Below are 15,141 nucleotides of genomic sequence, written 5' to 3' on the forward strand. Positions count from 1 at the left end.
CGTGTGCTGCCGTGCTCCTGCCTTGGGTTCCACAAGAACCCCCCACCAGGCCTTTGCAGTATCGCCCCCGCCCCCTTCATTTCTTGAACTAGCTTAATGGGTTTCTGTTTCTTGTAACCAAAAGAGACTTGGTTAAAAGAAGTTCTACCTGCCTCTCTGGACTGTGAGTTTCTTGAGGTGAGGAACTCTGTCTTACTCTTCATGGTAGCACCAGAATGTAGCTCAAGGCACACAGGGTGCTCAAAATACATTTGTTGAGAGAGTCATGAATAAATGAATGAATGAATGTGCCTCTTGGTAATTAATACAGGGTGGGTGCTGTTTGTCCAGCTGGAATCCTGCCCTACCAGGCATTTCTAATACAAAAAGCTCTTTCCCCTTTAATCATCACAGCTCCACCTCTTACGTCCTCCAGTGTCTTAAAGTCCAGACTTTGACAGGCGGCATTGTCCTGAAGCATTTTTTGCTTTAAAAATCCTGGGTCTGGCACATTGGCATCTGAGGAGATGACAGATACAAATAGGAGACACAAATAGGAGATGACACTTTCACCTCAACCATTTCAGCTCCAGAAGGAACCCAAGGTGACCCCCTAGACCTTTTCCTGAGGCAACATGGGGAGAAGCAAGCTGTCTTTAGAGAGATATAAGTATAGCTTTTATTTTTTTTTAAACCAACCCAACATTTCCACTGGCAACTGTCAACATAGCTTATGACATGAACACTGTTTCTTTTTCAGCTATTTTTTCTTAAAAAATGAGTTTAAAATTAAACAGGTGTTTTTAAATTTCTTCTTTTCCCTTAAAAAATGTATGTATGTCAATGAGGAAAGCCTAAAGATCTGTGGGCAGTCTTTTGGTGATTTCATATGTGTGGTTATTTGGGGTCTGTGTGTGTGTGCACACATGTACGTGTGTGCATGTGTGTGTGTGTTTTAAAGCCAGGTCCTTTCAAAATTTGTTGGGAAAAGGTCTGTAGGGCACGCCAATCTCTCTATAAACCCAGGCTCCATGGGATTATGACAGCTTAGATTCCTCCTATTGGGGCAAGAAATAGCCCACAGGCTGGAAAAAGAGCTTCAAGAGGTTTAAAAACAAGCAGGAATGTGGGAGAGATGAGGAATTCCAGTTCCTGTCTTGTGAAAATGCTTTCAAATGTGACCAGAGCATCCAGGAGAGGTGGAAGTAGGCCCTCATTTTCTTATAAAGCTCTAAGTTTTTGCATTAAATCAAGAGACACAGTCAGAGCTCTTAGTCTGGTGCATTAGGAAGTGAGGGTGTGGTAAAGCTGACATTTCTCAGAAGCACTGACATTTTACATATAATCTTTTCCCTTAAAGATCTCACTAGGTGGACATAGCATCTCTCTTGCCTCAGATACGAAGCCAAAGATGTTCTAGAGGCATATAGCCCTTCTGTTTCCCTAGCTGCTCTATTCCATTCCTATTTTTGTCCTCTATCTCCCACTTGGTGGGTCTTCCTGCAGAAGGGTAAACATATAGACATTGACACAACGAGACAGAATTTGAAAGGCTCGGGCAGGGAAGAGAAAAATGACTTCTTGTTGTAAACTGGATTTCAACAGAAGCTTGATAGAAAGCTGTGCTCCAGCCACAGCCCCAGTTCTTTAGCGTGCTGCCTGGGTGTGCAAACTTACTGCCACCCAAATGCCACCAGTCCATTCAAGAATGAAGAGAATAAAAGGAGAGTGGGGGAAAGGACCTCAATGGAGCAAGAGACAGCTGTTACCCAGTGCAAGTGGGAGAGGGTGTGTCTGAAAGTTCATGCTTCTACCCATCAGCTCAGACCTTGAGTTCCTTCACAGCACCGTTGTCACTAACCTCAGAGAGAAAAGACAAGATGAACAAACAAATGATGAGCAAAACCTGATGGGAAAATGAAAGCCACCACGAGATAATGATGGCAATGAAAAGAGAACCCCAAGCCAGCCACGTGGATAGGACTCATTTTCGAGCCTCATCAGTGGAGTGAGAGAACGGTGATGTATCAAATTGGACAGACAGGAGAAACCCTGCCCCCAAGGAAAGTAGAAGCAAAGGAATAATCAGAAGAAGGTGGTATAGAAGGTGACGAAAGGGTCTGACTATGTGATGGGTCAGGGACATCGCGGGAAGATGGGCTGGAGTTGGATTTGTCTGTTGTTGGTTTGTATTGAATTAAATACTTTGTAAAATGGGTACTTCCTCCATTCTGTTGGATTGATTAAGACTCCGCCCTTTCAGTTCACTGCCAGGGCCTAGTCGGGTGAAGTTCCTGGGGCTCGGGTCCTGATGCTGCCTCTCCAGGGCTGCTGTGGCTCAGAACCCCTTGATGTAGCAGTAGGCTTCCAGCGAGGCAAAGAGTATGTAGAGAAGCCACAGGATCACAAAGAGCCAGGTCGTGGCCAGCTTGCAGCCACGAGGGCCGCCCAGCTCCCCGCCCAGGTGGGGCCGCCGGCGGTACAAGAGCACGCTGATGCACACAAACGCAAAGATGGTGAAGAGGGTGACAGAGAAGGCCAGCGTGCCCGCTGACACGTGGAACTCCTGTCCCTGCAGGGCCCAGTAGATGGCGGCCACGGACCAGGCCAGGCCAATGCCCAGGAAGACGTTGACGGCGTTGCTGCCCGTGACATTGCCTATGGAGGCATCTGCGTACACGTCCTGGATGGCGGCTGCTTTGCTGGCAAACGTATCTGGAAAGAGGCAGAGACAAACAAGAGCTGGTGGGAGGCTGAGGCGTGGAGGGTCTACCTTTGGGTGTGTCCAGTAAGGCAGCTGGGGCCATCGGGCTGAGCCTGGGAATGACAGGTGGGGGGTTGGGGGCTACCCCCCAGCTCTGCCATTAATAAGCTGGGTGGCCTTGGATGGGTCACCTTGCTTCTCTGGGCTACCCGTTCCTCATCTGCCTGCGTCTGAAAGATTCCCAAGTTTTTTTTCTGGTCCTGGTATTTACTGAATGGGTGTATTGTTCTCTTTTGACTACTTTTTAAGTAAGGGGAATTTGCTTTCCCATAATATCTCCCCAGGGAACTTTGACATCCAGGGAAGCTTCTTACAGTTAAGTGCCTGATTGCACCTGTCGCACGGGACATTTACTTACGTAACAGACTGTGATTGAGCCCATGGGCTTAGCATTGTGCTAGGTGCTGGATTTATGGGGACAGAGGACATGCTGGGGAACGATCATGGGGAGATACAAGGGGAGCTGTGGACTCAAGGGAGACAGGGCTCTGCCTTTGCTGTTAATATACAGAGCACAGGGCCTTGCAGCCTGTTTGACTTTAGATGTCAGCATGAATTGCAAGCACTGGAAGGACTGCCAGCCACCCTTTTATTTGACAAGTTAGGAAAAATAAGGTTCAGGGAATCTACTCAAGGTAAGTTATCAGGAGATTTGACCTGAAAACCCTCATGTTAAGAGCCCTTTCCATAGCATCACCCTACATCCAAGGAGCTTCAGCCAAAGCCACACATCAGCTGAGTGGACCACAGGATAACCTTCAAGCCCCTAATGCTGCCAGCTGTTCTCTGGACGCACTGCAAGGACTTGGACGTGCCCCAAATCCTCCCTTGCCTGGCTTGTCCTGGCTTGTCTCCTGGTTGCCAATTTTCTCCCAGAGAAAACTTCTTGCCTTTTCTTGCCTATGACCTTGCTTTTTAAATGTTTTTTAACCTCTGATTCTCTGCAGCTTCTTCTCACATCTGTTCCTTTTACCCATATCTGCTCCTTCCCCTCTGATAGCTCCAGTCCCTTGAGGCCCTGGAGCACGGAAATAAATCGCACATGGAGATTTATAAACTCCACGTGGAAAGGGAAGCATGTCTGTCTTGTTTCCCCTTATTGTCCCAGCAACCAGCACAAGGCTGTATCAGGCTCAGTAAATATTTGTCTAATGAATAAATAAAGGCATGCCTGTTCCTCTTCATCTTTAGGTGTTTATAAGAAAAAAAAGGAATATGTAATTCATCATATGAAAGGACAAGAGCTTGTGAAGCTTCCTTCACCTATCCTGCCGGGAGACACTTTGTACTCACAGGTGTCCTAAGCAGAGGAGGCTGGTGGGCATTTCTCCAGCACATCTTCAAGCAGGCTAACCTGCAGCCAGAGGGAAATGGCCTATTCATCCGATGTGGAGGTTAAGAAATTGGCCACTTAACTTGAGCAGGTAACTTAACCTCTGGGGCCCCACTTGACACATGAGGATAATAACTCTCCTTATTGAATAAGGTTTAGGTGAGCATTATGGGGCTAAAACAGGCGAGCTGCTTAGCAAACATACTTCCTGACGCATCAAAAGTGCTCAAGAAATGTTAGCTATCATTCTTAACAGTGGCAGTGACCCCTTTGACCGACTTCTGTGCACCTTAGGGGCAGAGGCTCTGTTAAGCTCAGATCTGAGATGGTAAGAAAGATAATGAGGCAAAGTGTGTAGGGGTCACTTGAACCAGGTAATATCCTCTTTGCAAATCCAAGCACCCCTCACTCTCACCTGGCACAGAGGTGCCAAACGCCACAAAAACAACAGCCGTGACTGAGTCCTTGAGGCCAATGGTGCAGCCGAAGTGGGAGGCCAGGTCCCCGATGATGGCTGTGAGCATGCCGATGATGAGAATGGAGACGACAAAGCAGGCCCAGCCATGGCAGTACTCTGTGGGGGGCACGCAGGCAAACAGCACCTTCCAGAAGACCGTTAGGAAGTGCATGACGTAGTCAAAGCAGGAGGGCAGCCTCTCCTCACCTGACTCATCCTCATCCTCGTCCCCTGCTGCAGGCAAGACAAACAGGCCCAGGAAAGGACAGCGGGGTCAGATCCCCATTCATGAGAAAGTCAAGTCCAACCCACATCATGAGCATCACTGGCTGCACGGAGACCCCAGCTCTCTCCTGGGCAGCTGGTGCAGGCACCAGAAAATAGGCGGGAAATTGAAAACGAGTTGGGGTGCCCCAGTGGTCAATTTGAATGCAGGGCACCCAGGGAGAGTGGGTGAAAGAGGACAGGGGAGTAGGAAAGGGAAGAGAAAGAGATGAAGAGAAAGGATGTGAGAACCTGAGAGGGACAGGGCAGTGGGGGAGGGACGGAGGAGGGTGGAGCAGGCACGGGGTTGCCTCGGTGAAGGAAAGCAAAATCAGCTGTTTCCACTCTTCACGGGACACCTGTGGGGCTCCCTTCTAATCTTCCTGACGTGACTGCTGCAATAACCTCGTGGTTCTGGTCATTATCCATCCCCAGCAGGACAGCTTTCATTCCAGATCATGTGGGCATCCCGGGGAGACAGTGCCATCCTCCAAATATCCCGTGGGATGGAGCAGGGATGGGCCTGGTTTGTCCTTGCCAGGAAATGTGGGCAGAGTTGCCCATTCAGCAGTCCAGGAGGAGAGGATGTGCTGGCCCCCTGTCAAAGGCAACCTCTGTCATATTTTGACATAACCGGTGGAAGCAGGAGTCAGGACACTTGGGTTCCAATTGCAGCCTTGCTATGAAGAGAATCTGGAACCTGGGGTAAATCATCTTTGGTTTCTGAATCTCGGCTCCCTCATTTGAAAAGGGAGGGAGTTGGATTATGTGGCTGATATTCCGCTTATTATCTCTATAGAGGCAAAGAAAGGTCATCAGAGGGGGGACTGGGAGTATCTGAAGCAGGTGATAGGAAAAGAGGGGCAGCGAACCCAGCAGCAGTGGCCCTCTCTTCCTGGCTGTACTTGGGCTCTGGTGCTGGGACCTCAGGGATGTGACCCCGTGGGTTGCTATGACAACAAAGCTTCATGAAAAGAGACAAGGCCAGGAGTGTGGGGCAGTACAGGAGGCCTCCGTGGTGCTAAGAGGCAATAATGTGTGTGGTGGCAAGACCCCTCCCATCCCCATGCCAACCTGCGTGCAGGCCTCCGGGATGCTAGCTGTGCTGTGGGTCCCCACTGAGGAAACCTGTCACTAACTGCCAAGGAGAGGTCTGAAATCATCCAGGGTGGGGGTTTGTCCGTCAATGCAAAGTTTTTACAAACCCCAGACCCCCACATCTCTAAATCAGAATAGTCCTGCATTTTACAGAAAAGGAAGACCAAATTAATAAGAGGACGGAATGATGAAAAACAGAATTTCTTAAGCTCCTGTTCAGTACCAGACTGTGTAGCTTTCTACTCTCTTTGCTGAGAAAGGTAGCAATAGTTCCCTTTTTGGATGAGGAAATCAAAGCACAGAGAGGATAGCTTGTCCCAGTTCACACAGTAGAACCAGGGTTTGAAACCAGAGATAGCCATGCTCTTCTAGTTACCCCATAGTTCTCTTCCAAGGTGACTCAGTGAAAAGGCAAACATCTAGGGTTAGAGCTGGGAAGACTGGCCACAGGGCCCTCCCAGAGACTCGTGAGTTGTTGACACGGCTGTGTTCTTGCTTCCCTGGAGCTGCCTGTGCTCATCCTGAGACCCTCTTACCTGCACTGACAGTGATGGCCTCCATGAACTGGTCCCTCCAGGAATGGGTCCCCACAACCAAGGCCAGGTTTGTCTTCCTGATCAGCTTGTCCACGGTAGTCTGTCAGGAAGATTAAAACTTGGAACCATGAGGTTAGAATGCTCAGAACCATTGTAGAGTCTGGCATTTCACGGGAATGAAAGATACCCTGTACTCCAGGGGGCTCCATGTGAGTTCTGAAAGTTATGCATGGAATGGCCTTAGGGGATATCTTCTGGCATCATCCTTCTATTGTCCTTTTCTTCAGTTGTGACTGCTGAAATTGGATATTTAGAGCAATACAACAGAGAATAACACTAATGATGTCAGTAAACCTAGCCTGGAGTAGTGAATTTTAGTATATTTGTTTTAAAAATACAATTAAATAGCGATGATACATTTAGGAGCTTTATAGCTCATTTATTCCACAGGCTATGTTATGTTTCCTCACAATATTCCTAAGATACAAATGGCCAGCACTGTTTGCTCCGCTTTACAAATGGGAAAACTGAGACTGGGGTAAGTGAGTTGTTCAGTTTCAACTTCACGTATTCAGTGGTGACATTGGAACAAGACTCCAGGTCTTCTACCTCCCACCTCATTACTTTATTATTCAATTACATCTCACTTATGGCCTGACCTTGAACTCATAGGACTCTTCAATGATGACCTCTAGTTTGGGGTGTTCACCCAATATTGGCTTTCCCATTTCTGCTATCCTCTTGGCTTCCTCTTCCTCCACAGTCAGCTTTCTGTCTGTCACCTCTGCAACAAAGCAAAATCAGACTAGCTTTAGCTCATTTGCCATTCCCTGGAAGTCTAAAGCTCAGGGTATTAGGCATGGGCAGTGGGCATACAGCAAATAGCTCTTGAGGATGAAGATTTTGTGTACTTTTTAGTGCCTTTTTCTATAAGGTGCTAAACACTTAATGATCATCAGACCATGAGAGTGTTCCTTGCAGGCCTGGGTTAAATATTCCTCTTTTGATTTTATACCTGGGTGGGCAATCTGACCCAAGGATCTTCTGAGAAATAGCACCAAGTGAAGTCCCAAGACATTTGGTGAGATATTGAAGAGCTGGGAACAAAAGCTAAATCTCTTGACCTTTAACAATTTTGAACTGTTGGGCATGACTGGTCAACTACTTCATGTAAGAGTTCTTGGGGGTCAGAAGCACATTTTCACCCAAAGGGAATGTCCACTGGTTCCCATTAATATCTGTCTCTAACACTCTTGGGAGTGTTCTCCTCTATAAAGGAGGAAGAAGTGATATTTCCAGGAATATCTACATTTCATACTACTGACTATTATCCTCCCCATGAGAAACTTGGAAGATTTCCCCCCAAACTTCATGATTTCCAAATGAAACGTCCCCAGGATTTCTAAGGAACCAGGCACATTTCTTCTGAAACACAAATACTTGTTCAAAAACAAAACAAAAGAAAGCTCTTCCTCTATTTCCTTTTGAGACATTCCCTGTCACCCCTCAGCATCTTAACTAATTTACTGGTGGTCCCTTCTCATACTGAACAGTTAGAAATTTTTTGCACTTCAGCTGGTGAGTCCATTTTAAGACCACTTCACCATGAAGACGCGTTTTCTAGATTAAAGTGGAATAGAGATTGTCTTTGTATTCCCCTTTGATTAGAAAATTGCTCTTGGCATCCTGTTTCTTTCAGAGCTCGTTTAAACATCTTTCCAGCCGAGTCCACATTCTTACATGCAATTAATTCTTTTATTTGGCTCTTTAATTGCTTTCATTCCACACAGTGAGTCTCCTGGGGGAATTCTCTAGTCCTTGAATAATCTCAAGGACAAAATGGGTCAGAGGCCAAGAAGGTCTTCTTTTTATCTTGGGAATTTGTGAAGCATGGGGAGGGGTGAGACTTGAGTTCTCGAGGTTGCAAGGAAAAGAATCCACTGGAAAGATTATAAGCCAAGCAGAGAGTCTGTTTTATATAAGAATTTCTGAGTTGTCTTGAATGAAACTGGTAAGAGAGTATGCAGAGGATTCCTGAGCTGGCTGTTTTACTCAGTGCTTCTGGCACCAAACACAGAAGGCAATCCCAAAACGTTGGGGAGCTGTCCGTGGTGCTGTCCTCCCTTTGGTGTTGGTGACCACTTTAGGAAACAATTATTTCTCAACGAACAATGTCCTCCTGTACATTTCTATGCAGACACCCCCTAGCAGCCTGACTTCATTTAATCCATTTAATCCATATGAGCCTCTTATATAATTCTGAATATAAGTCTGGCTATGAAGTCAGTGATCCTAGAAGCCAGACTGCAAGCCACTCTGAATAAAAGTCTTTGGAAAAAGATGTATATGTAGATTCTTTAAAAACATGGGCACTCTTTTCCTCTACTTGTAGCTTTTGGCACCATATCACAATGCCTATCCTAGTTGTGACAGTATTATTCCACTCCTCCCTCCCCAATTCTCCCTTGTCATATTTTACATGTGCCACAAGAACTTTATACCAATGTAATGAGCTCTCCAGTGACTTATAAATGTACCTGTCTAACCCCTTGTCTAGCTATCAATCTAGCACTATATCCATCTGGCAGGATATTGATCTAGCTACTGACCTGTATACCCCTGTGGTGACAGTCAGTTTTTCCTTCTAGCTCTCTGCAGAAATCACTTTGACAAACAACCAATCCTCTATCTTTCGACCTCCCACAGCCCCACAGTACCCCACAGAGGTACTCTCTCGCTCTCTCTCTCTATATATGTATCTGTTAATTGATTGATTCACATGCCCTTAAATCAACTCTGATTTAGTATCTGGATTTAGTATCAATTCCTGCCTTTTTCTACTTCTGTAATTATCATTCCTTTACATTCAAAGTTAATTTCTTGAGAGAGTCATAAGTCTCAAACCTAAAAGACCATAATTATTCTGATCACTTGTTTATGTAACTCCTCCGAATTTCAAGTGTAGAGAATAAATGACAGGTGATCTTGATACTCAGACTGACTGACTAAACAAACTCTCAGGTCTAGGAGAAGGAGGAGGAAGGGGGAAAAGAGAGAATGAGACTATTAATAGGATGGAAGATTAAACAGATATTGGAAGAGAAAAGAGCTTGCCAGGTAAGACTGGAATAGATTGCCATGAATGTTCTACAGACATCCTCAGAAAGAAATGGGGCGATGCAGCCAGTGCTCTAACTCCCAGGTCCCTGAGCTTGGTGATGTAGTTCAGATTGAACATATTTTCTCTCCATCTTTCATCACCAGGCATTGTGAATCATGTTTGCTTGGCCACCTGGGAAAATCCAAACAAGGAGTTGAGATTTCCAGTGAATTTAAAGTCTAACCAAGGGCTCCTAAATTGCAGGTTTACAGATTGAAAGATCTAGGAAATGACACCTTCTTTTCCTGTTTTAGCTTCTGCTGGTATCTGTGCCAATGTGTTAAAAGTATAATGAAGCTTAAATTAAATCACAACCTTTGGTATGTGCATATGTGTGTGGCTGGTGGGGAGGTAGAGGCAAGCGTTGGAACAAAAGAGCCCAAATGCCTCCTCAGGCGAGAAGATAAGTGAAGTGGAGAACACCAAATGCTCTGACATTGAAACCCTGGGAGAAGAGTGGAATGTATGAGGTCGGAGATAGTCATTATCCTATTGATATAAGAGGAAGCAAGAGGCCAGGGAAGCTGGAGTAATTTTTTTCCATAAAGGAAAAATGTAGGGGTTTACCTACATATATCTTTTATTTTGGTTTGATACTCAAAGGAGGTAAATGTCCTTACTATGTACACTGCCCCTTCCTGAAACTCAGCGTACAGCCTATGGTGACTGAGTACCATTGAATTCTGTAAGATGGTTTGCCTCTCAAATGACCTTAAAATTTTTTTACATTCAAAGGACTGATGAAGTATAAAATGTTATTTTAACATATGTTGAGATATCTTGTATAGCTCACTCTGCCTGCACCAAGAGTTACAGTATTGCCAATATGCTGGAAATGCTTTCCTAACTGCTCACAAAGTTGGACATTGTCTATGATTTGATTCCACTGATGCAAGCATACTTTCAAAGTAGATGTGTTTCCTACAACAGGCTCTAGACTCTGCGTGAGAATATCTCCAACATAAACTCCCCCGAATTTCTATATACAATCAGATCATTGCCCACCCCCCCCCGCCATAATATTATAATTCTTCATGTTGCTCATGGAACATGTGACTTCAAGGATCAATGACAAATGAACCAAAGTTCTAGAAATTTAGGTCTCTGTTGTGATGAAATGGAAGATCTTCAGGATCAATAAAATACCAGATTCCTTAAAAATTGCTTTTCATGTTCTCACAGCAGCTCCTGATTATTTCTCCCTGGACCCCTCAAGATCAAAGTATTTTCTTTCTCATCCCATCATGATCCTATTAGGAGAGTCAGCTCTGACTCTCATCCTCTCTTGACCCACAACATGAGATGACAGAGGAATTAAGACTCAGGAGAAGTCTATGACCCACAATTTCTTTGGTAAGTTTCAATTCCCTTCCTGGTCTCAGAGAGGACCAGCTATGCCTTTACCCACATCCACTAAAATGGTGCTCAAGGAATTGTCTACCTCCTCACAATTAATTCAGGTAGGGAAATATCTCCAAGTCCTTAGGAGAACTTGTTAGGTTAAGTTGGGCCCACAGTTCCTAGTAAATAAATCAAAGGACATTGGTCTTAAACTAAATAATGGCACTGGCAAGAAGCAGAAAAAGGGGGGAAGACTCCCCTTACCTGGAGACAACAGGAGCGCTGTTTGCAAATGGGTACCAGACAGGGGAAGAAAGAAAAGGAAAGAGCATTAAGGTCCCATCTTAAAAGTGTCCCCAGGCTTTGTGGTTGCAGTAGCACAAGGAAAGCAGTGAGCTTAGTAGATGAGAACCCTGCAGCCACATGCAAAAGGCAGCAATTGGAGCATGCGCAGCAGCAGCAACCGCAGCAAGGGGTGTGAACTACTGGAGAGACTGCTGAGCACCAGAGGCCCGCAGCTGCAAATTTTCCCCACACCTTCCCTGCAGCTCTGAGGTCCAGGGATAGAGGAATGAGGATGGGGGAACCAAGCGGGTGGAGAAGAGACAGAGTTGGTCATTTGTGGTCTTCTAAGGGATCAGGTTATCACATCCATTCTGTAAAGGAGTGAGAATCCAGTTATCTTGAAAACTGTATAGGTTGCAACCCTGACCCAGCTTTGAGTACCCCTAAAAGAATAACCTTGTGAAAAGGTAAATCCTGCAAAATGTTTTCCTTGAATAGTGTGTCATTTTAGAGAGATAGCCTGGAGGTTGGAGGCCATGGACTCCTCCCATTTTGTATCACCTGTGCCTACAAAGTCACTGCAAAGTCAATTGCAAAGTCATTGTAATTAGTAGATGCTCACTAGAGATTTACTGTTGGTCACCTATTTTGGCCATTGTATTTTTCATGATCCTGTGGAGCTGCATCTCTGGATGGTGTTTTGTTTCAGAAAGGACAGGCTAAGTCAGAGTCCAGATATTCTGGACCAGGGAGACTGTCATACTGAAAGCTATTGGCAGATGGAGATGACAATTACAAGGTCCCTGCATGGCCTGGGAACCATGGTTTGGTTAAAGATGTACCCAGCACAGGTCATCCCTAGCCCCTGAGTTTTCACTTGTGCTAAACTCTCTTAGATTTCAAGATCCAAAAATTAAAAAATTCTTGTAACATACCACATTTTCACCTTGATGGTGTCTTAGTATGGCACCTCACTCCCTGGCTCTTGTCAAATAAAAGCCTGGGAACATCCTGTTACATACTCCTGGTGCAGCTGGTGACTGAGGGAGGTTGCTGAGGAAGGAGTGGGGCAGGGGGTGGGGGAAAGTGTCTGTAGATGGTTTTTTCTAAAAAGCTCTAAGAATGCCACTCAGGTCTGTAATCCCATATTCACAGCCACTGAAAACACATATGGATCCAGAATCTTTACGGTACATAAGCAGGGAGAACAGCAGTTGACTTTTTCTGGTTTCTCCCATATGGAATTCCAAGGGGTAATGGATCAATGGATCTCCCTACTACACTGAGATGATAGATAGATAGATAGATAGATAGATAGATAGATAGATAGATGATAGATAGATAATAGATAGATGATAGATAGATAGCAAGAGAGCTTGTTCATTCTGCTCCCTCTATGGATCTGGACAGAAGAACCCCTCCTGCCCCCCAGGTTCCAGTGGAAACTAGAGATCCAAACACATTAGTGTATCCAGGGAGGCCAGACAAGGGGCGGCTCTTCCAGAAAGATCCCTGCTGCCCTGGATTTTACTCAGACATCCCTCCCAACACCAGGATCATCTTTAGCACTATGAGAGGGCTTTAAGTCAGCTGACCTGCACCATTTGCTGGTCATGTCTACACGAATCTGAGACTTTCCACTTAGCAGTTACGGGTGGGTCAGTGAGATCCAGGTAGACCAACTCTGAGTGACCTGATATCTCCAGGGTGTTTTTCCTGCTGTTGCTGATGAGAGAAGCTGGAGCTGGACTTTCCCTGCATTGATCCCCAGGGTCAGGTGAGAGTCATTTATCCCTGCTCAGACATCCCAGGGACAAGCAGGAAACAGCATAGCTCTGAGTATTTGGAAGCATTTGGGCCGCTCGTTAGGGTGAGCCCATGGATGTGGTAAGAGGGGGAGCAAACAGGCCTCATTCCTGGTGGAGAGAGCTTTCCTTTCCCACCTGAGGCTTCCAATGTCCAGACCCAGGCCTGACAGCCTTGACCATGCTGCTCAGAGTTGCTCTCAGCTGTCCACTGCTAGACCCCAGGGCTTCCTCTATTGCAAGGCAACTGTATTTCCTATTCATCCTCCCTTATTCCCTCCCCCAACTTGTCCAGAGCATTTAATCTCACCTCTGAAGTCTGTTTTGTTTGCCAAGAATAGAATCTCCTATTTCAAATATAGTCCTTTACTTTTTTTTGTAATGCACTTGTCATTTTGACCATGCACACACTATACCATGCTGTTCTGAATGCCTAAGACTCTCCCATGTAGCAGTGATAATGAAAAGCAATTTCTGCTGTGTTGTTTCTCACTCTGAGAACAGCAGGACATTCTGGAAATCAGGATGGGGTTTCATTTGACTCTGAATCTAGACAATCAAATTTTATGACCTTTCAACGTGTGCTCTAATGCCAAAATATGAGAAGATCTGAAGAAACTGAAAATGAACCCTATAGACAATAGAAACTGACAGAAGACTGACACCTTTCCTATTGGTACCTTCCATCTTGGCATCTTGGTCACTGGGAAGGTCTGGAGGCACAGCACACCGATAGCTCAATAAAATCCTTATCGTCTCACCTACTCCCTGCCCCATGACTGGGCTCCACCAGGACTCTGCTGACATCTCCTTGGACAGAAAATCCTATGCAGTAAAAAGGGGTCCCCAAATGAGGAGAAGCCATAGGCATTCATGTTTGGCCAAGTCTCTTGAAGACCGCAAGGTTTATCTTAGGTCACTCTCTGTCCAGCTGTTGAATGGGGTTTTATTGGGGAGGCAGAAGAGAAGAGTCTCTTTACTGGTAGAATAAAGTCATGGATGGACTTCCAACCCATTCTTCTTGTCTGGAGAAGACTGCCTTCTTTTCAGCTACCCTGTGCGATCCTTTGTCCTGCTTTCATTTGCACGTAAGTAGCTGGGACTGTGGAAATTGATGACGCTAGTTTACAATGGCCTTAGGTGTCTGCTACGTCCATCCAATCATGAAGATGTGCATTAAATGCACAAGGGAGATGAGAACGAAGTAGGGCAGGTGTTGAGACAATTTCTGAAAATATTCTGGGTGGCGGGAACACAATCTGGGAAGCAAGGGAACTGGAGATTTTCTCTTTTCTTCCAGCACTCTTTGGCAATCAGGCTCATGGCAACATCTTATTAGGTGGCCAACAAGAGGACGAATAATGGAAGGCAGAGAGGGCTTCTGCCTCTCCAACACCAGGTGTAAAACCAGTGTGGGCACAGAACCGGTCAGGTCTGCAGAGAGAGTCCCCAGAAGACAAGGAGAACTGAGCAATCATTTGTGTCTGAGAAGAAGACCTGGGCACGAGCCTTTGGGAGCATAGTCGCCAAATCTCTTAGATTTGTCCTTGAGTGAAAGGCTTCATGCTGCTCTTTGTCACGCGACTATGAAGTAGCTGCAGAATCATCACTTTTTTGACAAACAAGTAGGTCTCACCGTTCTATCCTTCATGAGGCTCCAGCAGCACATCTCTCCTGAAGGGGAGTGTGAATGACCTCCCCTTGGTATTTCCCAAGAGGACTCTTATCCACATATATTCCTCCAACACTTTCAAAGTCGTAGCTTCTAATCATTTTCTTCAAGGGAAGAAATCTTTCCTTACTACTACCTTGGTTGCAATGTAATCAGTCCCTTAGGCAGGTATCCTAAGATGCAGGGCCTGAGGAAAGGAGGAGAGGAGGCCACGTCTCTGGTGTGGGATGAGGGTTATCTCAAGACCTGGGTGATGCACTCATTTGCAGATGTCAAGCCAAGGCAGACTTCTGTGAACCATCCAACACCTGTTTCTCAGAGATCAACAACAAGCAAGCCCTTCTATTGGAGTCCCTTCCATTGGAAAACCTGTAAGACCATACTCTGGGCCTGCCCAATGTCAATCCTTTTCCAGGACCCTCCAGCTAAGGAGATTTCCATACCTGG

The 15,141-nt window shown here is 45.8% G+C and overlaps 1 protein-coding gene across 6 annotated transcripts in view; it reads right to left on the minus strand.

Moving 5' to 3' along the window:
- Positions 1-2,317: 2,317 nt before the first annotated feature.
- SLC8A3 (solute carrier family 8 member A3) overlaps positions 2,318-15,141 on the minus strand; it is a gene marked incomplete at both ends in the record, with an annotated part of 124,295 nt that continues 111,471 nt past the window's right edge. For 2 of the 6 annotated variants that reach the window (XM_079700253.1, XM_079700252.1), the window contains 5 exons: positions 2,318-2,694; positions 4,492-4,767; positions 6,432-6,531; positions 7,091-7,206; positions 11,197-11,214. In XM_079700253.1, the coding sequence (XP_079556379.1) occupies positions 2,318-2,694; positions 4,492-4,767; positions 6,432-6,531; positions 7,091-7,206; positions 11,197-11,214 (887 nt within the window). Of the gene's footprint in view, positions 2,695-4,491; positions 4,768-6,431; positions 6,532-7,090; positions 7,216-11,196; positions 11,215-15,141 lie in introns of all 6 variants that reach the window. The other 4 variants (XM_079700250.1, XM_079700248.1, XM_079700251.1 and 1 more) reach the window with 3 other exon arrangements.

The sequence above is a fragment of the Hyperoodon ampullatus genome (assembly GCF_949752795.1).
Source record: "Hyperoodon ampullatus genome assembly, chromosome: 3".
Classification (NCBI taxonomy): Eukaryota; Metazoa; Chordata; class Mammalia; order Artiodactyla; family Ziphiidae; genus Hyperoodon; species Hyperoodon ampullatus.